At 41.9% G+C, this 26,363-nt stretch overlaps 1 protein-coding gene across 2 annotated transcripts in view; it reads left to right on the forward strand.

Annotated features, from left to right (window-relative positions):
* Positions 1-3,652: 3,652 nt before the first annotated feature.
* The window catches only part of ARHGAP24 (Rho GTPase activating protein 24), a 35,220-nt gene continuing 12,509 nt past the window's right edge, over positions 3,653-26,363 (forward strand). Inside the window, exons 1-2 of one of the 2 annotated variants that reach the window (XM_009708381.1) lie at positions 3,653-3,770; positions 16,146-16,353. In XM_009708381.1, coding sequence (XP_009706683.1) covers positions 3,665-3,770; positions 16,146-16,353 — 314 coding nt within the window. In that variant the 5' untranslated portion in view covers positions 3,653-3,664. Of the gene's footprint in view, positions 3,771-8,032; positions 8,145-16,145; positions 16,354-26,363 lie in introns of those variants that run through there. The other variant, XM_009708380.1, reaches the window with a different exon arrangement.

Genomic DNA, 26,363 nt, shown 5'->3' on the forward strand with positions numbered 1-26,363 from the left:
TGGAAGTCATTGCTAGTGCCAAAGGGGGCAGGAGGAGAAATCTGACCTGGTCAAAATGGAAGATTCATCATGGTATTATGCTGTTTCACTGTTTCCACTCCAAATGGATGTTATGGATAAATTTCTTCAATACATAAGAATTCATTGCTGATGCTGCCGAGAAAATAAAACAGATTAGGGATTGGTTAGGGCTGCAGGCATAAAAATACGTGATATTGTAGTTTTGAGAAACGGTATACATCCAATTACTTTTGGTTGTTAGTAGAAGCAGGAAGAAACAGAGTATACAGAAGTGTAAACAGCAACTTTTCATCTTGAATATGCCAGAGTCAACTTCTTTGGTCAGATAGACTGGGTTCTGCTCCTTCCAGGTCCTGTGACACCTGCAAAGTAACAAGGGGAAAAGAGGGAGGGGAAAAAAAAAAAAACAGAGTTCATATTCCAGTCCCTTCAGTTGGCTGTTCACAAACAGACCACAACACACAGGATTAGGCGTTTCTTGGACTGCAAATGCAAGAAAGGAAATTTGAGACGGCGTAATGTGGAGCTATACAACAGTACAGGTACAATACGTTGTGATTTGCATGCCCAAAGGAAAGGAATAAGGATGCATTCACATCTGTAATGGGCTTCACATTGAGCACCATTTTCAAGTTGACCTACTTAATGCCGGTATCTATGGTATGAATAGATGTCTGATTTTGGGAGATTGTGATCTACTCGTGCTTCATTGTAATCATAACAATAATATTATATGGGGAGGGAGGGGAAAAAATTGAAGTGGAAATTCTAAATAGCGTCTTTCAGAAGTGTCCTGCGAACCTAGTGAAGATTCAGAAAGGTCCTTCTAATTCTACTTCTATTTATCTGATATTACTTATCTGAGAGGGCTCTTTCCTGAATCATTGTCATTCTTTTTGTCTGTCCCCCAATCTTGTTAATTTTGTATTTAAAATATAGTCCCACTAAAAATTAACATTTGCAGCAAAACAGAAATCCAAGATGTGCTGTTGTATCCTCAAAAATCTTTTAGTGAGGCTTCAGTTCTTGAATAATAACTAAATAAATGCACAAGTAGAAGAACCCTGCAAGATCCGACATTGTGGTGTGAAAGAAAGGAGTTGAATTACAAAGTAGACAGATCCAGAACTGCTATAAAATGGGGAAGCTCCTTTTGTTAGGAAAGCTTCGCTTTCTCGTACTAAAAGGTAATGTAACCAAACATTACGTTTTCCTTCTGTGCAAAATTAAACAGATACATTGTGTATTAGCTGAGTGGTGTTTACCTGTGTTAGTTACTTAGAGTACTCTCTGGAATCCACACTGTAAATGAACTAGGTAGGCTTCTGGGATTAATCCAATTTATCTGGAGAACACCCTCCAACTTGTTAACTGATAACTGATAACACAATAACTAAGTAAATCTCACATAATCTGCTGAATTTAAATATGCAGGCTATTAAAAGAATATGGAATGATCTGACAGACACCTGAGAGGAGGACCATCACTTGACTATGGCCGTCTTCTTTTTGGTTGTTTCTTTAGTATGAAAATCAGGTCACCTCTTGTTTTATTCCTGGGTCTGATATGTATTTTGTGTGAATGTATCTTTTTGTACAGTGCCTGACAGGATCCTGGTCCATTAAGAAAAAGAAAAAGAAGCTATGGTACAATATGATAGTATAAATAAATTTTTTTAGTTTTTATCAAAAGGGCACAAGTGTGTTGCATACGTTTTCTCTATACTGTATTTGTTACTGTTATATTTAATAGCTGTGACAATATATTGAGGTTTTCTGTTTGTATCTTTATTTTTGACTCTTTCCAGGAGGAGAACTCTAGATTTGATGTAAAATATGCCAGTGTAAGTAGACTGTAGACAGTATCATGTCTACTCTTCATGCTTAAGTGAGAGATCTGTCCTCGTTCTGGTCAAGATGGCTATGTAAAAGGTAGAGATGGGGAGTAAATTTCCAGGGCCTGACTACGTGCTTTCTGCTGGGTAGGGTTGATATGGAGTGCTACCATTTGGAATGCTAATGCTTCCTGCTCCCCATACCCTCATCCTCCGCTTCTTGAAAGGTAAAAATGATGGAACATAGCATAGAAGACCCGTGTTTTGTACCAATTCTTATGCTAGTCACTGAATAGATTTCAAAAAAAGACAACGCAGCTTAGCTAGTGCTGATATTTCTCTAGTGTTGGCACTTAAAATAGGTTCACCCCTACCTTTTAACTATGTCTTAGAAAAAAAATAATGTTCTTCAGACTTTTAAATTGTGGTATAGTCTAAAGTGTATTGTACTTCAGGTTGTTGCATTACTTGTTTGGATGCCTTTTTGGGGAACGTATGGTATATGAATGTCTGTATTTTGACTGTAGAAAACCAGAGTCTGTCTTTACCTCCAAGTTCAAATTTAAGTTTTGAATAATGATGTAAACCTTAAAGAATAAGTCTTTAGTAGAATCTGCCTGCGTCTGGGAAAATCTGGCTTTTGTTTTTGCCAAGTGTCAATTAAGTCCCTTTTACAGTTGTGTGTCCTAATTCCATAAAGTGTGGCCTATACGAGTAGGTTTGTTCAGAACGGTTGTGCCAGGAAGTCGTGGTTGGATTTTCTAGCCCTTAAGAAATTTCTCTTTAGAAACCTAGCTGTTTCAATGCCCAGCACTGCGCATGGCACTCTTCAGAAGACCTCTAAGGAGCTGTATTAAAAGAGAGATATTTACTTGAGATATGGCTAGGATCAAAAATAGGGATGAAAGAAGCTGGAAAGAGATGAACAGAGAACTCACAGGATTTCTAGGTGCATTGCATCTGTGTGTGAAGTATACATGCATGCCCTTGGCTCAGTGAAAGGGCTTCAAAATGTCTGGCGCTATCTTTCTGGAAGGTTTTGCTCCTTCTGCCATGCTGGAAAGGTGGTTTGAATCCCTATGTGCTCTTGCACTAACATAGTACCTATTAGGATGGCGGTCAAGCAGTACTACAAGCGTGAAAACCTGGACCTGTGGCAAGCCAAGTTCTGGTTTTGACCTTATTAGTGTCAGCCCATCCTTTAAATAAAGGATAATAAAACAGAGAGTTCCCTCTTCATCTAATCCTCATCAGATCCATCCAAGGCAGTGGGTTGTACCATGTCAGCTGCTAGTGTTGGCTGCTTTCTCCTTAGAGATTCACAGCAACACTTGGGTGTATCAAATGTCATTGCCATGAATGTGAGACGACGTGTTCCTGAAAATAAAAACGGAGTTGGCCCCACTTGTTCAAAGCACACTTACCTCTCTCTGTGTTTATTCTCTCCGTCATGGTTACAATAACTGCTGCAAAATTTCCAGTGCGTATATCAAGTTACAGATTAGTGCAAGCCCCCGTAGTTCTTGAAACGGCATGGGGCTGTTTTTGTTTACCGATGACATTTATCCTCTCATTTCCTTTTGGAAGCATGACAGCTTCTCGCTGTCGGATGGGGAATGTACTTACAGGACCTTCTTTTCATGCTGTGTCCGACGATAAACACTCCGCTACACAGTATCCATATCTGCTTGCTATGAAGCCGCTACTAATGCTTTCAGCAGTCAGTCTGGCATGAACTTGGTTGGGCAGGAAAGCCAAAGGGTTTCTAAGTGCAATTATCTTCTCTTGCAGGAGGAGACCGAGAGCGGATGACAGCTAATCATGAGACGTACCTTCTTATGGCGAGCACACAGAATGACATGGAGGATTGGGTGAAATCCATTCGCAGGGTTATATGGGCGCCGTTTGGAGGAGGTGAGTCAGTGAGGGAACATGCCAGGCTCCCAGATACACAAAGACACAGAAGGGTTCTTCTGTTATCTCTCAGTCACTGCCAGAATTTTGAAGTGAAGAGGAGAATGATCTAGATCTTTCAAAAAAAAATGGAGTAAACCCTTTCTTTTCACTTGCAGTGCAGGTATGGGGCATGTTCCCGTGCAGAAGTCTCAACTAAAAGGCTTTAAACTGTCTGGAACCACTTCCCTTGCTGAGGATAGCACATGATAGTGCCTTACCAAGGCGAGGGGAAGTTTTCACAGAAGGTTGATCTTCTATGAGGTCAGCTTTCCCGCAGTGAGAAGTGGAGTAATTCCTTTGGTCACCAGCTAGAAGACCATTCATGTGTTTCATAAATGCCTGTTACAAGAAGGTGTCAGTGATTCTCCTGCAAGTGACAGCTAAGGCCAGTAATAGTATTATATAAAGCTATGCACTCCAATATAAGCCTCAGAATATTAGCACTGGAAATATAGGATATATTATTTTTCTTTTGATTGGCATACCCAATAATTTCAATGGTACTGGATCAAAACTTACTGTTGGATGTCTAGTTGTCTTTTTTAAAAGCTCTCTTACTTTGAATGGGCTGCAAATTATTATCATCATTTTCATCATTGTTATTCTGGTGGTAATGTCTATATTATTGTAATACAAGTATGACTGATACACTTGAACAAAATGTCAGTACCTTAATCAGTCTGTTCCCTGGACCTCTCAAATCTCCAAGTTCAGGGACAGAATTTTTTTTTCACTGTGAAAGAGCACCCGTATTGCATCAGACGTTTTTTGGTCTTGTCTGCAGGTTGCTGGAAAAGAAAGTCAGGCAGGATTGTCTGTGCCGTTTCATGACTGAAAAGCACAGTTATCGCTGAAAACTGTGATTGCTGACTGCAAACGTCTTTTTCTCAGGTAGACCACAGGAGAGAGGATGGGAGGGACTGAAAAAAACTACCATTTTAAACAAAACTTTTCTTGTAAGCCACCCATCTTTCTGCTTTATTCAGGTCACATGGTTCTTAGGAGAAGGTTTTGGCCTCGCTGGTGGGCTGTGCTGAGGGACTTGGTCAGCTAGGACCTGCCTGGCACCTCTTCAACCATGACTGGCTCCTCTTTGGCTCCTGCTGGGGAAATGTGCCCTGGGAAGATGGTGCTAAGCAGTCATCTCACTGGGATCTGGCCTTATGGGTTAATAAGTTGGCACAGTCCTGGATCTGGGCATATGTAGGTCTTATAGGAGCATGCTTTAAAAAAAAACAAAACAAAACAAAACAAAAAACCCACACCAAACCCCAAAACGCTCAAAGTGAAGGGTTTGTCTTAAGACAAGGCACGATCTCCTACAGGCATACTGAGTTGGTGTGGGAGAGAGGAGGTGGGAGGAGCAGAGTCTTGTGCAATTAGTCCAGGTAAGAAATCTGCTTATTTATATGGCACGAAGATTACCCCTCCCCAACTTTCTCTTTGTAAAGCAGGCCTCGAGTTGAGGTCCTCAGTGTCCTCTTACTGCAGTCCAGTAGCAGCATCAGCCACTGTGGCAATAATAAATGTGGGGGCATAACAGAACCGGATTTTTTGGACAGTTATCTTTGTGGTTTTTTGCACTTGGCTTCCAGCACCACAGTATCTTTCTGTGGCACATAATGAGGAAAGGCAACCTTGCAGTTCTTCTGCAAGTGGAGAAGTGTCTCTACATTTTACAAGCGGGGAGCTGGGATTAGGTGAAACTCCATTTCTAGCCCAAGTCCTTGCCTGGACCTACAAATAGAAATGAAATCTCCCGAGTCCTTACCCTATGCTTTCTTCACCAGCCCCTCATTTGCTTTTATAGGGCAAGAGCTATTTCTGGTTTACAGCTGGGAATCCTTCCAGCCACCATGAAAATTCTCAGGACACCGTCGTTGTTGTAGGAGTGTTTAATGCCAATTACTGAGGGAAGCACCTTGCTGAAGACTTTGCATGCCAATTTGCCTAAAACAAGAGATGGGTGCAGTTACTGTTTAAATTCGTTTGTAGTTAAAACACTTCCAGGCATGTTGGTTTTGTTTTTCCTATCGGATTTCTTGAGCAAATACACTGACTTAGGTTTATTTGTATTGGGAAGCAAACAGTTAAACCTCTGGAAAAGAGGAGAATAGATGGAACGTGATCTTGAGTTTCGTGTTCCCAGAGAAGGTTTGACTGTGATAAGAAGGCAAAAAGCAGTATCGTGGGATGCGTCACCATTAAGAACTGTGTTTCTAGCGTGTCCCCCATTTTATTAACTACTTGTTACTTAAGTAGATAGTCTGAGCTATCTTAACAAGTCTTAATAAGCCCTATTAACTGTTCTGTAATTATGTATGGCTGGACACACTCATATTTTTATTATCCCTTGCTACATGGATGTTGCTACAGCTGCTGCAACAGTCTGACCCTTCTAAAGAAGGGCATTTCTGGCTTAATTGTCTGAGAGCCTGCCTTTGTGAGCTGTAGCTACTGAAGTTAAAAATCTTTTTGTCTATTACATTAGCTATAAACAAGATATAGAAAAGTTACAGTCCCATGATGATGACTAGCCGGTAACAAGGAATTACTTGCACCACAAAATTATTTCAGACAGCTAATTAATTAAAACACCAGTTTTATATCAACTTCCTAAATTTCAGTGCTAGATAGGAAACCACAATAGTCTGGTGTCATACAAGTCAAGTGCCACTTTGAGTGACATATTTGAATTTTCTGGTTCTTTCAAGCATCGTAAGCAAGCTGAGTGTGTGTGTATGTGCGCGTGTGCAACGGATGTTGTCTGAACCTTGGTGAGCCACTAATATTTAAAGTTTGTCTGGCAGTGGGAAAGGACTCCTGGTACCAGAGCAAGGAGCTCTGCAAATGATTAACCATATCATTAAATTGTTATTTGTTAACCTGTGCTAGAAAGAGAAGGCGGGAGGGGGGCAGGTAGGAATCTGCTAAGGTGATCGGAAAGAGCTTGTTTTTTGCACCAAAAGCATGAGGTGACTGTGGAAAAAATTCTGAAAGGGAAAAGAAATGTAAATGAGCCAGGGCATAAAATGCCTGTTTGCACATGAAATTCTTTGCCTGATTAGATTAAAAAGGCAATTTTTTACAGGAGGGAAAGACCTGAGCTTTAATTGCAGAGCTTGCAACTAAGGGGGAGGGAGGAGACGAGAAGAAGGAGCAGGAGCATTTTTAGCAGGGGTAGTAGCGTAAGGGCTGGCACCTCCTGCAGAAGCCAGGCACAGCCTGCTTGCTTTCCAAGCTGCCGCACACGACAGCCGCCTGAAGTCAACTCAAAGTCACCCGGAGGGACAGAGAAATCTGCGTTGCGGCGGCTGCTGCCTCTACGTCGTTTCCCTGCACCTGCTTGCCCGCAAGGGGCTGGCGCAGGCGGCGGCGGCAGCGGCCGGGGCTGCCATTGCCAGGCGTGGGACCGGGAGGGAGCGAGCAAGCAGAGCATCTTCGCGTGGAGGCACATATTCCTCAGCAGCTCCCTGGGATCCTGCCGGCAAAGATGCACTGCTGCTGCCGCCGCATCTGACGTGCCTCTCCCATGAGACCTTCTGGTAGTTCGAAGGCAATAAAACAAGCGAGAAGCCCATGAGACCATCAGACAGGGAGCTGGGTATATAAAAGGCCTTTTGAAAGGAATCTGTTATGGACAGAGAGCCTTTCGGGTGAAGGGGCTGTTGTTTTTGCTTCTCGGTTGCACAGATAAAGGGAGCCAGCGAGGAGTATCATACCCCAGAGGATTCTTCAGTGGCCTTTTTGGTATTGTTCTTCCCTTTCCCCTTGCGCACCGCAAAGCACTGACCTTTTCCTGTGGAATTGGAGTCTCTGCCACTCAACGCCTTGTTCCAGCTGGGAGGAAGAGGTCTTTCACCCCCTCCGTCTGTGCAGGCACTTCTGTTTGAATGGAAGATACATCTTTTTGCTGAAACTCTTTTGTTGTGACATTGCATAATAGACAGTTGTCTCGCCGCAAGAAATAAAAGAAACGAAAGGAAATAGAGAGACGGAAGGAAATTGTTCCCCAAAGCAAAATTGAAGCAGAGAAGAGAACATTAAAATCACTTCAAGCCCTACCCAAGATCTAGAAGACCACAAATCTAGCTCTAGAGGAAAACAGACTATTATAAAAACTCCTCAGCAGTCAGTAACGATGAGCAGTCCTGCTGTTTCGTCTGGATGCGGCTGGTAAGGGAAAGCTTTGGAGGGACGCCGCGGCTCTGGCCTGTATGATGCCTGAAGACAGAAATGCTGGAGTCCGCAGCCCAGGTGCCTTAGCAGCAGCTCCTTTCATTCCTAAAACTACCTATAGGAGAATTAAGCGGTGTTTTAGTTTCCGTAAAGGTAGGTCCATTCTCTCGCTGCGTTCTGCTTTGCTAGTGAAGCCATGGTTTCTGAGAAGTCAAGGGGGCTGTATGTGCAGGGGCAGAGGAGAGTACCGAAACAAAAGGCGTTAAACAATGCAGATGCCAACAGTCCACAAATGATTTATTTACTTCTTTGTTCGTTTGTTTGTAGCTGCCCAGCTGATACTGTCTCCTCTACATAATAGCCCGTGAATGGGCTGCTTGAATGAGGTGACTTGAGACAAGATTATTGCAGAGCCTCTGAGGAAAAATCAGTGAGAGCAGTGGGGGAATCAGACCTGTGATGCTCCAAGTCACCTATTTCTCTAGCAGAACATTGGGGAAAAGAGTTTGGGTTTGCATTTTGTCTCTGTGGGAGGAGGGGGAGAAGAGAGGGAGCCAAACAACATGATAAATGTGCATCTGTGCAGAAGACAAAGTCCTTGGATTCAGAGATTTTTGATGGATTGAAGCGTAGCCCTACAATGCACTGTTGCAAGTGCTGCATTGCCACTTCAGCCTACTGCCCCGCAGCCTGCATTTGCCTTTCCACCTGCTGCACAGAGATGTTTAAAGCTCATTTTCTTCTGCATTGCACGTACTCCTGTTGAAGCAGAGCACGGCAGTACTGGGGGGAGGAGGGCAAAGAGGAGGCTGGCTTTCAAAATATGTCAGCTGGAAGGGAAACACATGTCTGAGAAAGAGATATGATAAGTGATGATAAGGTGCCATGGTGCTTGGGATGGGTGGGGAGAAGCTACCTCTATGACCAGGACAAAAACTTTGTGTGGGGGAAGAGGAGAATCTTGGTGCTGCCTTGAAAACTATGCTGGGCAGAGAAATCCAAGTGACAGGGCTAAATTGTCATGTTGTTCTAAGAGTGAGAAATGATCTTACATAGGGCTTATGCAAATACAATCATCTTCATCTCCTTTCTCCTCCCTAAACCGTTCCTCCGTGCTGCCATTTGTCCTTTTGCAAGACCCACGCAGCTCTTTGCTGGCAAGAGTCGGTAGCGATGGGGCGGTCATTGCGTTGGAGGGTTGTGCGCGCAGGCAATCGGGGCGATGCCTTGAAATGAGGGATCACAACGGAGTGAGGGGCTCGGCGCAGGATTACAGCAGCGAGCAGCTATCACCTGCAGCTGAGATAGTGTTGAAAGCTGTTTGCCCCCTGTACACCCCCCCCTCCCCGAGGCCAGCGTTTCCCTTGGTTGCTGGAGTTCAGTCCTTCTGGAGACTAGCCAGGAGGACATGGATGTGTCCGTATGAAGCGTGCTAGTGCATTTCAAGGTGTCGGTGTGAATTAGAGCTGTCTGTGCCCTGTTTATACACTTAACTATTTGAGAAATGTTTGGAAGTTGAATAAAGGATTAACTGATAATTTTGCAGACAGCTGCCTTTGTGCCTGGGGTGCAGCCTCAGCCTCTCCAAGAAGATCTTCAGCTGTTGATTCTTTCCCCGTATGTTCTGACACAGAAACTCTTCGTGTCTAAAACTCCCAAGTGAAGCTGCCGTGCTTGGGGCAGAGGAGAGAAAGATGGAGGCCGTGCTGCTAATTTGTTTTCCTCTACGTATCATTTGTTTCACTTGCTTTCTTCTACGCATTTTCTGTTCAGAGCGTTGTCACGAGACCCCTAGATCAGAGCTGCAGAATGCTGGGTGCGCATGTTTAACTAGGTCCATGTCCCGCTGAAGTCAACAAAAAGATGAACATTAACTGGACTTTCAGGCAAGCCTTTACTACGCTTCCACAGGCAAATCAGGCTGACTACACTTGTCTTATTAATTGGCACACCGAATTCTTATAACTTCGTTTGCAGATTGTATACCTAAGTTTAAAAAAAGCAAAACTGGCCTTCTGCAAACCTAGCCCATACTTGCAGAAAGCGGATCAGTTAGTTCTGAGCTGTGCAACACCATGCAGAAAATAAAATTGGCAAGGAAAACCATTGGCCTGTCATTGGAAGAACTACAAGGGAATCATGACATTGTAGGTTTAGGCAGAGGCACACTGGGATCTTCACCAATGATACAAGGTGTAGAACCCTTCCTGGAAATCCAGATCAAAGCTGTGTTGTGACAGGCACCAAAAAATTAAATGTCAGACCTGTTTGGAGGTCATGTTGTAGGAGAAATCAGTACTCGGAGGGCAGCTTCTGAACAAAGCTAGAGGCAAGCCTCTTTAAAATCCGATTTAGAGAAGATGTTCTCTGATTGAGTACCACCCCAGGAACCTCCTGAAAGCACACAGAAGAGAGCAATAACTATGGGTAACTTTGCTGGCCTGCAGTGGTGAGAACATTCAATATCATGGTGAATTTGGGTGAGCAGAGTTTGGGAGAAGGAGGAGGTGGCATTGGCCACGGCCAGAGAAATGGTGCAGGCCCTGATCTGATCGACTGTGATAAGTTCCCGATGATGTTTTTAAAATTGCCTTCCTTCCTTTCTCGCCTGTAGCTAGTTCTGCTCTTCATTCAGAGTTGTCTTTTCGAAGCAGTAACTTCTGGTGTGCAGCTGTACTAAACTCCAGGGCAGGAGTTTATCTTACCTTATCTGCTGCTGGCATCACATTGACTGTGGGATAGGAGAAGGTTTAAAGGAAAGAAAATAAGTCAGGCAGGAACAAAATTCTACCACCGCTATTTTTGGTGGGATTTTTCCCCTCCTGTATGTTACAAAATTCTGTAGAGAAGAAGAATATACTCCCTGCCTCTGATTCACTCAAAACACACTTAGTGCTGGGGAACACCATGGCAGAAACCTGATAAGAACTAATAATTTAAAACTCCACATTAAGTGTTATGTGGCCATGACAGCCACTTCTTTGTGTTCCTCCAAGACCTCTGTTCCCAGCCCTGCTGTTGAAAGCCACTCACCTGATCTGTTATTTTCACTGTGGGTGACTTACTGATGTAGAATTGAGAGCTGCCTAAAATTCTCATCCAGATGCTTCCTTTGACCTTAACCGATCCTTTCTGATCAGTATAGCCCATAAACTCAGAAGTTGTTTTGGAAGGACGGGGATCCTCTGCCGCACATTGAGAGAACGCACGTACAGGCGTGGGTCCTCTGTTGAAAGCATCAGCTTTATGCTATCTGAAAATGATGCTATCATCTAAATTGCTGAGGGGTGGTTTGGGAAAGGCAGAAACCTTCTACCTCACTGAGTGCATGTGCTGTGGTAGAGCTCGAGCGGCAGGTTGGCTTTTTCAAGCTATCCCTTATAGAGCAAGGAGATAGAAGTACTGCCTCGATCTTTCCCCTTTTTTCTAACTGAATCAGAAGCTTGGAGTCAATAGACTTGAGATGTGACCCCTGCCTGTGTTCAGTAGATAAGGAAATCATTGATGGATAGCATTCTTAGATTTTTAAAAACACACTTTAACTGTGAATCTGTACCATTGAAAATACCATGGTGCTTTCACAGCTCTTGAGCAGACATACGCAGACTTTGGATATAGCACTGTAGGGTCTTTCATAAGCTTTATGGGTATCTGTTCGGCTTGGAAATCCAGTTTCTCAAAATGTTTACAAAACTTCTGCTACGGGAATGTTCTAGTTAATGAATAACTGCTTGGCATGCCCTTTACTAGCATGTGATTTTCCTCTTTGATGTTATGCGTGATCTTGGCTTAATTGGATATAGCTTTAAAGACCTACAAGGGTCCCTCTGAAAAAGCAGTTCTGATTAAATCTAATGACTGGTCAGAACTGGAATCCTCTACACTTCCCTGCCTTCTGCCAGCTGTGGGGAAGCCAAGCTCCTGCCATTCTGAATCTCAAGGTTTCCTGTTGGTTTTGTTGGTTTGTTTCCCCTCCAGCACCCCATCCCAAGGATAAACCAAACCACAGGTCAGCACTTGCGCATCTGTCCATTTCTGGCTTTTGGAGACATTGAGATTTAGGAGGAGAACTTGAGTTTGGATTACCACATGAGTTATGAGGGCTCTCTTTTATTTCCTTCTCCACAGAGGTGTTCTTGTTTAGTTACTGTAGTGGAAATTTACTTTTTAAAAAACAGCATGTGCAATTATCTCTGTGGTTTTGGGTAAGTTGTAGTCTCTATAACTTGGAGTGTCTTTTCCTTGCTTCTCTGTAAAGGAGATGCTGGTAGTTCCCAGGTATAGCTGGTAGTGTTCACCGTTGTCTGCCTCTGCCAGCCACTAAGGTAATGATGTGTTGGCAACCACGATTCTTCACAGCATTGCCTTTGCTTCATAGCAGTCAACGTCTTAGTCTTCATAAACTATTAATCTGTAGTATCTCTGTAGTAGTTAGTTGCAACATCAGAGGGGATAAAAGCATTAAAAAGGGACAGTGGAAGAAGGTGCACCTTACGGGGGCAATGATCATGGCTTTTGTTCCAAAACAGTGAAAAACCCAACAGACACCAGAAAGATGATGAACAAGGTAAAAGTTATAGCCACGTGATGTGGAAGCAGAGTTGTGTTTCTGCTGCTTCTGCCCTGGCAACAGAGTACTTTCTCCATAAGGTGTGAGCCAGTCTGTAACTTCGAGTCCATGTTTAGGCAGGCTCACCATGACTGATTCCTTTCATGGCCAAGTGCTGCCTGGTGCGGTGTTCTGCATTTGTTAGGTGAAGGAAATGCTTCCTTTGGAGAAGTTTAACCTAGACTTTGGAACCAAACCGAGCCTACCTGAGATGAATTCCAAAGCCAAACGCATTGGAGAATGCAGAGTGTAGTAAATGGTGATTACGGAAGAACTTGAAGGTGTGATGTGGTGATTTTTCATGAGACTTAGGTCTTAACTTCAGGTTAGTATAGTAGAAACAATTCAATGTTTACACTTAAGGGACCAGAACCGGGAAATTTTAGGCTCCGATTTGGATTAATTTTTTTTTTTTTCTTGACACTGGCTACCTCTCCATCGTAACAGGGTTTATTTTCCTCAGATACAGGTTTTTTTAGGCTTTTCTTCATTCAGTACCTGTTATTTGCTGCTACAATACAGAACTATGTTTGTTATATCCATTTAATGTGTCACCTTTTGTATGTGAATCACTCGTTACTTTCTATTTGTCTTAAAAACAACTCTTTGACAGTAGTTACAGAGATCTTAACGCTTTACGGTTCCCACCTGTTTTCAATATATTTTGTGTTGTGGTGCATTGGCAATTTATAATAACATAGGAACAGGGTTTGTTCCTCCTGCATAAAAACTCCTTATTCTGATTTTATTTGTTATCTATTACACATGTTTTGAAAGCCAATTCTAAAATGAAGGGAAAAAAAAAAAAGGCAGCATCCCAAAAAATGTATTAGTAGAAAGTGATGTGTTTTGACAGCAGTGTCATTACTAATAGGAGTTTCAAAGCAGTCTGGTAGGTTTGAGAACTTACTCTTTCCTCTGCAAATGTAAGCTGCAATATGCACATTACTGATTAAAGAATGTTAGCGTGGAGAGAAGAAAGTATAGCTAACAGGGCAAAACTTATTCATACTGATTGTACTGTCAGTGGGCATGAGTTGTAATTGTACATCATATAATTGGAATATCCTGTCTTATATTGATGAATTTTGTTTGAAGAGAGGCAAAAACGCTTTGTGTTTAAAACCGAGAGATCTCACGGGCTCTTGAAGGGAAGCTCAGACTGTATGTTCCTAGGACAAGGATGGCCAAGTCCTACACCTAAGAAGGAATAAACCCAGGGAATCAGCTCTGTGGAAGGGAGGTGGGTGGGTGCCCTGGGGGACAGCCAGCTGGACACAAGCCAGCAGTGGACCTGGCAGCAAGGAAGGTTTGACAGCAGCCTGGGCAGTATCAGCAGGAGCAGAGCCAGGAGAGGGAGGGAAGTGATTAACCCCCTCTGCTCAGCATTTGATAGACCATATTCTGAATATTGTGTCCATTAAAAGAAATTTTTTATTTTTTTTTTTAAATGAGCAAAGGGTCACTGAGATGCTTGGGAGCTAGAACACATGCCCCTTGAGGAGAGGCAGAGGAAGGGAAGCTTGTTCAGCCAGGAGAGGGGACAATTTGGGGAGCACTGAACAGCAGCCTTCTTGTATATGAAGAAGGACTTTGAAAATCCCCACCTCCCATAATCACACAGATTCCTTAATTGACTTTCAGTGGACCTTCCTCCTTAATTCCACTACTTTTAGAAGGAGGGTCGAGAAAACAGAGGGACTTGAGGATTTCCTGTGTTGACCAGCAACATCCCTTAACTCAGACAAATACAAGAAACCCAAATTCGTTTCATACTCCTGCCATCCCCATAGGCAGTTTGCAGGAGGTTAGGAAGGTAAGAGTTGAGAAAACACACTTCAACTCCTCTGCCAGCATGAAGAGCCTGAACTTTGCGAGCACCAAATACTCCACATCAGTCAGTATTCTTCTAAGCTTGACTCACTCTGAAATTTCAAAAATTCCTTCTTTAATTGCTAATTGTTGGATTTTGTACAACATGAAGAGAAGTGAGCTAATAAAGAGTGACTGTGTGATGTTCTGTCCCCTTACCTACTGCTGGGTTTGGCATCCACAAGTGTGGGTACCATGGAAATCACAAAATATGCTGCTCTGCATCTCAGAATACTTTCTGGATATCTTAGCTAGACATCAGGTACTCTCTCCAGCTATTTTCTGTGCTACAGTAAAAATAATTGCACTTAAATACAAACTGCAGACCCTCAGTATGGGCAACTGACAGCTTGCTACCCACTTGCCATAACATCCTGGAGCATATGCAAGGCTCTCTACAACCAAAGTGTGAGTTATCTTTCTGTTGTTGGAGGAAAAATGTACACATTTAAGGTTACCCTGAAGGATGCTTCAATCTGAATGCTACCTTAGTTTGTGGTTACTTGTTCACATAGTTGTAATTTATGGGTGAATGAAGTTTTTGGGCCAAAAGCAAAAGCCAACTAGCTCAACATTGGACTTTCTTTAGAAAAAACAAACAAAAATTACTCTGTTCTCCTTGTTGAATGTTTTCAAACCAGTAGGACTGTGTGCTTAGTGAAGAGGACAATTTGACTCCTTGCCTTTTTTTTCCCCACCTTTATAGTGCACATAATTGGAAAAGGAGCCTTCCAAGCGTAGGTAGTTATTTGGCCTTTAGTTTCTGATCGTGACCACCTTAGAACTATTCATTGTCTTGCTATATATAGGAATTGAATTGCTTCACTTCAGTCCCACTACTGTTCAACAAATGGTCTCAAGAGAGAGCTTCCATCTCCGGTGACATGCCTGAACGTTATTGCGGTGCTGTCTATGATGGCTGGCTCTGCAGTTTGAAAGGGAGAGGGAAAATAAGTTACTAAGGGTAGCTGTCTTCCCAGAGGTAGTGATGATATCTTCAGAACAGGGTTGAAGTTAATTCTATCAAAAAAACCCTCCATGTTCTGCTGAGGCTAAGTACAAATGCAGGTTTCCTGCAGTTTGTCTGACATATTTGACCTTTCATGTCAAGATCTTTTTTCATACAAAAAATTTGTTGTTGCTAAAGCAGACAGTGATAATGCAACTGGTAATACATTATAGGAATGGTCTTTGTTTATGTGGCAAAACTTAATAATTTGGTTCAGTAAGAGTGAAATCCTGAGTTATATTTATAAATCTTTTGCCCTCCATGTGTAAAGGTAATGTTTGCATGCCAAAGAAACTGATACAGGAACTACTTCTTTTTTAATAAATAATTAGACAGGAACCAAAGAAGATGGAGAGGTGTATCCCTTTTGAATCAAAAGTTTTGTGTCAGAAGATCCTATTTGTATTATTTCTATGTTTTCTGTGCTTATGGTCTGAAAAATCATTTACACTATCTTGTTTTAAATAAGGTTTTTGAGCATTGTTATAAAATATGTCAGCGTTTTATTTCCATGAGAGTATCAAAGTTTGTCCTTAAGAAAGGAGTAGGTTAATTGTTCATGCATTTAAATGACCTGAAAATGGCGTACGTTGTAATAGAAGACACGGGCTCCTCAACTGGTGTTATGAGTCTCAACCAAGTTACATCTCACTTTTTCCTGCAGGTATTTTTGGCCAGAAGCTGGAAGATACAGTTCGATACGAAAAGCGCTATGGGAACCGCTTGGCTCCTATGTTGGTGGAGCAGTGTGTGGATTTTATCCGACAGCGGGGGCTAAAGGAAGAAGGCCTTTTTCGACTGCCTGGGCAGGCTAATCTTGTCAAGGAGTTACAGGATGCATTTGACTGTGGAGAGAAGCCTTCTTTTGACAGGTAAAATCCTCCATCTCTCCCCCACTCCCTGAAGCCTTGACAGGACATGATCTGCTGTACTGGCTGACCCACGGTGCTGTAAAACACGGGGCACCAACAGATAGAACGACTTCTTTGTAGGTTTTTCTCTATGTTTCCTATTGTCACTCTAAAATGTTGTCTTTTTTTTTTTTTCCCCTGACTTTGATGTCTGATTGCGAAGCATTTCTGGAGAGTTTCCATTTGTGAAAAGCTGGTTAGGAAAAGTATTGCTAATGGTTTGGCTTAATCAAAAATATCTGGATTGACTTGATCTTAGTATCATTTGAAATACAGTGGTGATGCTGGCATTTAGTCAGTTCCACAAAGGAAGAATTTCTTTTATCATCAATTTCACTATGTTCTGTTACCTGTAAAACTAACTGGAAGGGAAGTGTACTTTTGTGTATTCCTTTATAATTTTGGACCTTTGGTCTTAAAATAAAAGTCACTGTGACCATAATAACAAACCTGTGGGGTTTTGAGGGTCCGGGTCCAATTTGTATTCCAGTATTTATACAGTTTTGCAAAGCTAATGAAGAGTTTTCTGGGCCAAGGAAGAACCCAGTGCTGTTCACACAGCTGTGTACAACTTCTGCCTTTTGTAAGATTAATTTTTTGTGCAAGTTCAACTCTCCTCCTACAAGCACTGATAGCAGCAGTCCATGTATTCAGAGTGTGCAATCGGAGAAACGGAACTGGTGGATTACGAATGCTACGTAGCCTTTTTAACTGTGATTGGAATTAATACGATGGTAATGAAATTCCATTTCAAGAGACTGTTAAACACAACTGAGGTTGTCCTCGATGTGTCCCTTAAGTGACATTCATCACACACCTCCAAAATGGAATCAAGATACCTCAGTTGAGGGTCTAATGTGAATTAGGAGGAAGAGGCAGGTTCCATTTATTTTGTAAGACCTTTGACTGATAGCAATGCAATTAACAGGAAGGAAAGCATAGCTTGATCTTTTAGTGCAAAAACATGCCATGATATGAACTTGATGGCTGGAAATCATTTACCTCCCTCCCTTCCCTATTCCTATGAAGTGAGCAAATTTGTTATGCATGAAGGTATGTATATCACAGATTCACAGAAGGCAGACATCTGTAATGCTGTTTTATCTCCAACAGTTTCCTCAGTCCTGACCCTCACTTTAAGAAACGTCAAGAATTTATAATGCTCTGGAAAAGAAAAGTGAATTCTCTTCCTATGAGGTTTATTAGTTTCTCATTGGAAGGTGAGAGTTAGGATGATTGACCAGAAAATAGCTTTAAGGAGCCAGAGGATGGTGGGAAGTGACAGTGTTAGCTGATAAATGTTTGTAGCATACTCAATGACTGTTCAAATACTGTGTAACTTATTTTAAAATGGTAAAACAACATCCATTGGGTAGATTTTCCTTACTTGGACATTAAGAGAAATATGTCACATCTCTGGCACAACCTCTACCGGAGCTACAAGTAGGCGAATGGCAGAAACAAAAGGTTATTTATTCCGTGCCTGTAAGCCAAATAATTGTGAAGGAAATGCTTAAGAAAACAAGCCACCTCCAAACTCCAGGAAGATGATGTACTGAACACCCCACAGAGAGGTACATCTTGAAAGAGGTGCCCAAGTTCTATCTGTTCAAAACAAGTGAGACCAGGGCTCAGCTGCATAAATTCTTTCTTGCAAGGTTATCTAGCAACATCTGTAGCACACACTAATGAGCCCCAGGAACAGGCACGCTAGCTGAGCTTTAGCAGATGAAATGGAGAAGAGATTTTACATGCCGCTGCTGTGAAGAAGGCACATAATCTCTTCTATAGCAATTAGAAACATCAGCAGGAGCTGCCTATAAATCGCTGGTCCTGCAGTTCAGCTTCTGAAGCCAAGAATTTATAGAACACTGACCTTGTGTGTCCGCGTGTCTCATTGCGAACAGTACTTTTTCTGTTTACTTGTTCACATTTGAGTTTGGAGAGGTGTGATTTAGGGGTAGCAATGGTCCACAAGTCCGGCGGACATAAATTCTGTTCTGAGCTCTACCATTGTTTCCATTGAACATCTACTATTTTCCCTCCAACCTTTTGTTCCATTTGTAAACTTCAGAGGTGAAGTTCATTTCACAGTGTTTGTAGTGCCTATGTGATTACCTTGCTTTGCGGTAACTTTTCATCATACTGAACAGCAGCATGGTCTCCAAGTTTCATGCAACCTGTTTGGCAAATTGAGCTCTTGGAAAGTGGCCATAATATGAAAAGTTGCTGTAGAGAAAAGAAAAAAATATATACGTTCGGGGTCCATGCTTCCTTTCTCTCATGAACCTCCAGATCGGCTGTCTTTAATCTGTAATTATATGTTGTTATTAGTCAAAAGTCCAGTAGTGAAAAATCTACCTAGGTTCTGTTTATTCATTTACATTCTGTCCGTTCTCATGCATCCATAATAATAAAGATTTTTGCAGTTAGAGCCAAGCTGACGGTTTTGTTGATGAGGCACGAAACACAATGGAATCCAGGTCACGCTTCCATAGTGGTGCCAGGTCACTGGCTTTGACCGGGAGAACGACTAGCTGCTGTCATCAGTGTTGGAACTAATACAGAGGACTGATGTTTGAGGAGTTTGCCATTTTTCATACTGACATTTTTTCTGTGTATAAGTGCCCATAAGTCAAACAAAGACTTTAGAACAAGTGAAGATGCTTTGAAATCTTGGTGGTGAAAGGGTGAAGGCCTTGGCAGAGGTTGCCCAGAGAAGCTGTGGCTGCCCCGTCCCTGGAAGTGTTCAAGGCCAGGCTGGATGGGGCTGTGAGCAACCTGGTCTGGTGGGAGGTGTCCCTGCCCATGGCAGGGGGGTTGGAACTGGGTGGTCTTCAAGGTCCCTTCCAACCCAAACCATTCTATGATTCTATGAAATGTGTATGTAGGCTTGTGTGTATGTTTGTGTGAGAAATTGTTATTAAATAAGCCGCCTTCTTGTTTTGCTTTCTCAGCTAATTCAGTAAAATACATAACTTGTAGAATTAAAAACAAAAACAAAGGTGAGATTGTACAGCCATGCTTAGTACTCCTTTAAAATGCGATCTCTGTTTTAAGACAGTTGCACCATCTCAAAACACCTTCCTGCCCTTGGGAGATGGAGTTCAAGGGCACAGAGCAGCTCTGTTGCCCAGAGTCCAGCTGGTGTCCATGGGTCTGTGGAGACCTTACCCTTCTCCCCTCTTGTGTTCCTATCTGCACCCCTTTGGCAAAGAAAACAACAGAACGAATGCAAGCAGAACAAATCTGGCACGTTGGAAAGAAGTAGTAAAATAGCCTTGCTCAAAAGAAAATGCAGCCATCTTTCAAAACGTAAAGCGTGTTTGATAAACGGGAGCATTCACGTGAGTTAGCAGCTGGATGTTTCAATGCTGAAGTGAGTTATACAAATGCCGAGTGAATCCAGGACAAGTTGGAGAGTGAACAAAACCTTCATGTATTAATTTGATCTTGATCTTCTATTTGGATAAGATATCGCTGAAGAATTGTGAGCTATGTGTATGAGAATGGAACCAGTATTTGAAATTTCTGAAGCTCACAGAATGAGAAAACACAGTACCTGATCTGAAACATCCAACATCCCAGCCCCTCTAGTATCAAAACTGAACATCAGCATTTCTCGCAGTCTGGGAAAGGGAAGGTACAGCTGCTACAACTGAAAACTGCTGAGGCCTTTTGTGTGAAAAAAAAAAAAAAAAAAGTCAGACGAAAATTGTATGTCAGTTTAAGAAGAAAAATCAATAAATACCTCGCTCCCTCTCTATGTATCTGCACATATTGTGAAATCTGCTTTAAGGAACTGACAGTACAATTAAGCAATCACTCATGCTTGCTACTATTTGAAATATCCTTGGTATTTCCAGTGCAGCTCTACCTCTGTGTCAAATTGTCCCCCCCAGGGAATCCATTTTGCTTGCCCTTGGGGTATTTGCTTCTTTCTACTTGTGTGGCTTATATTTTTAAATTTAAAGTCCCTCAGTTCCTTTACAAATCATACATTTGTAATGATACAAAATGGATTATGGCTATTTGTTCTGTAAAATTAGCATAGAGAATATGGCACTGCATATGGAAAATAACATAAGGGTTTTTCCTATGATTTTTACCTAGAAGGGGTACAAAATTGGATTTCTCTTTTATGTATTACCTCTTTCCATCTGCTGTTCATCACAATTACTACCAGATGACATGAGCGTTAGGATTGCTCAGGGAGAAAAATATATTTGAAATGTCACTGAAACAAATAGTAATACTTACGTGATTGACTGATGTATGTGGCTTGGATTTTCATAACTACTATCACTATCCAGTAGTTCAGAAGAGTTTAAAGTTACATAGCTCACCTGCCTGCGTTTGTGTGTATGCACATGACAGAAGGAAAGCACAGAAATGCATACTTAGCAAAACAAAATCCCTATTACGTTCTCTCATGGGTATGAATTCCTCTAAAGAAGAATGCAGTATATTATAGGAGAAAATACTACTTACTGCTGTAGTCTCCTTTGCAATGAGCTGAAAAAAGGGTATGTCAGGGGCAGTATGGGATAGCTGGCAAATGCTAACTATTATTTACTGGAGCCAAATAACCCAGAATGTAGAACTGGTACATTTAATGGCTGGGATTGTTGAAGCAAAATAAGACAATGGCGAGGAAGGTACCAATATAATATCCTCAAGGTGAGAAGGAAGACGTGCACAATTCTTCTCCTCCAGGGGCAAAGTATATTTAAAATGTTGGTGAATGCAAGGAATTGGACCTGTCTCAGTGGGACTGCGGTCTGCACTGGCACTGTACAGGCTGCAGCTAGGCACTGGCTTGGACATCACTGGTTATGAAAATTGTGCTTTTATTTTCCAAATACAAGCTCATCAATAAGAATTTCTTTCTTTAGAAGCAGATAGTTGCTGTCCTGGTTTGGCTGGTTTGGACAGTTCCCCACAAGCAAGGAGCTTTATTCCCTTCCTAGTGGGAAAGTGCAATAATCCCTAAACAAAACATTTTTATGTGAAATGAAGTCTTTACTAGAAAGGTGGTTCCTGCCAAACACAAATGGCCTTAGGCCTGTGAAAATTCCTGTTCGTTTCTGCCTGTTCCAGCCTTTCTTCCCTGATCCTCACAATCTGCTCATCAGTTATGCCTCTGGAGCTGCTTCCACCTCCTTTCTAATTCCCCTTTCTAACCAGCCAGCAGAAATAACCTCTGCATATGGCACAACTTAAAGACCAAGTGTAGCAATTAAATACACGTTAGGAGACACATTTCTAGCATGATACAAGGGTCACTAAATCAGTTTAATTGGTGTCCTGCTGTAGGAGAGTATGGTTTTAGTTACTGGCAGGGAATGAACATTTGTAGTTGCTTTACATGAATTTCAGTTTCAGAAATGGAGTTGGTGCGTCAGTTGTGATTTCAAAAGGAAAAAAAAAAAAAAAAGACGGCCATGTATTTCACTTGCCAATGACAAATGACTTCTTAGACAGCCATGGTCACCTTTCAGAAAGGACGACATTTTGTTACTACGTGGTAGGTCTGAGAATACGTCTTTTTAAAGCACCCTTACTTAGGCTTGTAAGATTTGTGGCTTTCTCTTCCAGTAAAGAACAGGTAATTTATTTGTGGTGTTTTTTTCATGTTTTATACGTATTTGCAATCCCTGAAAAATCTTGCAGAAGCTCAACAGCCTTTCTGAACAACCTATCAAATGGTCAAATAATTTAGCAGTGTATTCACTGGATCTGGTTGATTTTTTTTTTTCCTGATAGGAACTGTTTCTTACGCCTCTGCTCACCTTACCTGAAAGCACTTGTGTCTCTCTTTAAGGATCTATATTTTTCCAAGTAATTTTTAATGTCTTTCCATAGAGTTTATCTTTTCATTTGTCTGTCCTAAATTGCTGTCTTCATTGCTGCTTTTAAAGCATCACTGTCTAACCCAAATGAATTGGCTGCTGTTATAATTGTTGAAGTGGATGTCTAACTTGGAAATAGAGTCTGTCAATCTTCAGTATTCCTTGCAGTGCTTACTCCTCTGAGTGGGTTCCTGGAAGGTGGCATTGATTGTAAAAATGATGAGCACAAGGACAAAGGAGCAGAATACGTGTTTGGTTTTGTTCCTCTGTCTAAACAGAAAAGTAAGAATTGAGATCAGTGTCAACTAAGTAGAGCCAGGCTCTTGCGGTAGCAAGGAGAGGAGGACAGACAGCTCAGGGCTTAAAACGGTAAATGCTTTCATACATGTTTCACAAAAATAGGGAAAATTTCAGCTGGTACTTAAATTAGGCATGGTACTGCTTGTACTAGATACACTTTATACAGGAAAGGGATATGGAATCACAGAATCATTTAGGTTGGAAAGGACCTTTAAGATCATTGAGTCCAACCGTTAACCTAGCACTGCCAAGCCCACCACTAAACCATGTCCCTAAGCACCACATCTACACGTCTTTTAAATACCTCCAGGGATGGGGACTCCACCACCTCCCTGGGCAGCCTGGTCCAATACCTGATAACACTTTTGGTGAAGAAATTCTTCCTAATATCCGATCTAAAGATACCTACACAGGGGAACAAAAATCACATAGGACATTCAACCAGTTATGTTCTGCATTTGATCTGACCTTTGAATGTCTGGACCAAAGGCTGACTCCTCAAATCAGTCAAAGCACTCCTGATTCACTGTAATATTACAGAACACAGGCTTTGCCCTCCTACCCTCTGGATACTGGCTTCTCAGCAGTACCAGTGCTCTCATTCTCTCTACACGTAGTTACACACATTTGTCACATTCCCTTGCTGTTGCTTACTCAGTGTTTCATCCCTGGTTCATCCTGGGCTCTAGCATCTCGCTTAAGCTGTCTGCAGACTGGCAACAAAGCTCTGAACTCATCCTCCCGTGGCAGGAAAAACCTCTATGCTGGTCTGAGAGCTGCTCTACGGACCCGAATGCAGCTAAGCAGGGACCCAGCCAGCACCTGTGGCGGTGGGTGTACAGGGTATGGGGGTGAGGGAGACCCTCTGTTTCCAGAATTGTGATCCGTGACACATCTGAAATGGTGGAGCTGGGAGGTACTGGTGCACAAACTGTTGAAACTGTGCTGTTCTCCTTTGTTTTATTACCCAAACTCCTAAATTGAATTATAGCCTCACAACTTGTTGTTCCCTACTGCTTGTTCTTTATGCAAACTGTTTATGTGTCATCATGATCTAGAGCTATTTTTAGCACGGCATTCATCTTTTTGTAACGTGACCTTGCCCTGTTAATATTTCCTCTCGGAGAGTTTATGAAGAGCTCATTGGCTTTGTGCGCTGAAGCGCTGACTCCAGCTCTCTGAACGCGCCGTTTGCTTGTCCGAGTGTGAGGGTTCTGCCTGGATTACTGGTGACCTGCTGGGCTTCAGTAATTTTTTGTTTATGGTAGAGAGGATGAAAAACTCCAGGCAATGTAATCGGTCTGACAGCCACTTCCACAGTGTCTGTGGTATCACAAAGGAAAGTGCTGTCAAAACAGCAATGCCGTGAGGGATATTAATGACAAAGTTCGGCTGAATGGGGCTTTGGATATGTGTAGTCTGATGACTAAGGAGAGGCTGTGGTGCATTGGCATTCGTAATGCCTTTGCATGGGCAGTAGTGGAGTGGGGGATGCTCCTTTGGAAAGATATCAACAATAATGCAGTAGTAATGTTTTAGTGAGGTAAGTAATCTTTCTCAGACTTTCCAGCACGACATGCCGAAAAAGACTGTTTCCCAGCTTGCTGCTGCTTTTTGTGTTGCATTCCATGTTCTGCTTCGTGCTCTGTCATTCCCATTTCATCCTTGTAATTATTCGTTGTGCACGCGGAGAAAGTCCGCCTCAATTAATGAGGGTGGTTCCAATTTAGATAAGAGAGGATTTTCTGCTGGAAATGACATACTCTATTTTAATAGCTGTTAATGAATACTTTTAATCATGTTAATTATGAATGTGTAATCGTGGAACACTTTGATATTACACTGTCAGATAGCAAAAGAAATATCGAGATAGGTATAATCATTAAATTTCTGTAGCTGTAATGGTCCTAGAATATAAGCAAGGCCAGGTTTGAAGGGAGAAATATTGCCTTGTCTTAAACTGATCAATTGTAGCTGGAAAAAGTCCAGGAGAAAAAGATCATCTACAGGCCCTGGAAAGATCCACGTCTTAGAAACTACACCAATGCCCTGAAGGCAGAAATATAAATGTTTTTGGTTGCCTTAGACTGTGGATAGAACATTGCACGTTCCCAGAAAGGGCAAAAAATGCTCCGGATCCTCCTGGCAGTTCAGCATTCCTTTGAAACTCACAGGTGTCCTCTGGGGCTGCAAGGCACTTGATGGTATTTGTGGGTCGAAACAACTAAAATACAGATGGATTCAAACTGGAGTCTGGCACTTTTAAGTTTTCCTCTGGGTTTTAAAACAAAAGGTGAAAAAAACAATACTAGACTGCAAGGTCTAAACAGGTCTCAGATTATATGAAACTCTCTTTTAATTACATTTTTATAAAATTATTGACATTTTTATACCAATATTTACATTGAAAGAAGACAGTTGCTACCTTTTATCTAACTGTTGCTAAACAGAATTTAGAAATCCAATTCTTAAAGAGCTTTGCAGGCACTGTGTGTGTGTATGTATGTATGTTTATGCTGCCAAAAGCTATATGGTAATTTCTGTGTAGACAGATTAAGTCCTAACCAGTGTTCCAGTACAGTTTAGGGGAAAAAAAAGGTAAAAACTTTTCCAGAATCTTATTTCGCAATCCCACCATCTTGTGGCAGTCTGTGGTATTGCCCTAGCATTTGGTCAGCAGAAGTAAATTTTAAAAAAATCAAATCAAAATTAATTTTTTAAATGGCATCTACTAATTGGGACCTGGGTTTCAAACCCCAGCTCAGAAAGCCCTTTTCTGTAAACTCATGTACGGTACGTACCTGAGGAGGTTACTTTGAGAACACAAGGCTCCTTCGTGTTCCCTTGCTCCTCAGCATCCTGCCTTCCCATTTCTCTTTCAGTTATTCCTTGGCAGAGCTACAGTTCTTAACACTCAACTAACCCTTCGCCGTGATAGTCTATCAGTATTTCACATTGAAAGGAGAAAATTCATAAATTGCATCAGTTTTGGGGGGTTTTGTCCCCTTCTTCAGCCTTTTTGTCCTCCATCTGCTGTGCTCTCAAGAACCGAGTTTTCCACTTCACACCAAGGGACTGGTGTAAAATTGTTCTTACCTACTACACCAAGCATCATGCTGGCAGTATAAAGAAGGGAAGATGATATTGCTCAATCCCCTCAAACCTGTGTGCTAACTTTTAATTGTTCTTCAGTAATTTTTCTCACTCAACCTGCTTGAATCTTGTATTTTGGAAAGGCCTCTCTAGTTTTATGCCAATAGTCTCTGGAAAGATGTAGTTCAGTTCTTCAGCAAGGCTTGGGGAGTTTCCTTATTCAAATAATAAAATCTCTGCTCTCCTTTAGAGCCTGACTAGCAAAAGTCTTTCCCTCTGTATTTGCTTATTTGCTTTTTTTGCCTTCCTGATGCATTAATAACTTACGAAACTGAAGATCTCTCTGTAAAATTTCCTTCTTGGGTAAGGCTGAATAGTGGCAACTGCCTGGGTGTGCGTGCCGTGGTTGTGCTCTGTGTGGATTGGGGATAGGTAGAAGGCAAAGGTTAGAGGCCAAATCTGAGCTAGCATTTGAAATCTCATCAAATAGTACGACTATATCTGGCTTCATGTATAGTACTGTTCCTTACAGATGTTATATATGCATCCGAGGAGCAAGGCGGGGTAAACACAGGATTCCCATTTTGGATCCAAGCCAGTCTACAAGTAGAGGGTTGCAATCAAGGGATTAGAATTTGAACTTTCCTTACAAATGCAGATTTGTGTTAGTGCTTTGTTTATAGAGTTTCTCTAGAAAAAGCTTCTTGGAATTTTGATTGGGAATTA

The sequence above is a fragment of the Cariama cristata genome, unplaced genomic scaffold (genome assembly GCF_000690535.1).
Source record: "Cariama cristata isolate BGI_N322 unplaced genomic scaffold, ASM69053v1 scaffold14889, whole genome shotgun sequence".
Taxonomy (NCBI): domain Eukaryota; kingdom Metazoa; phylum Chordata; class Aves; order Cariamiformes; family Cariamidae; genus Cariama; species Cariama cristata.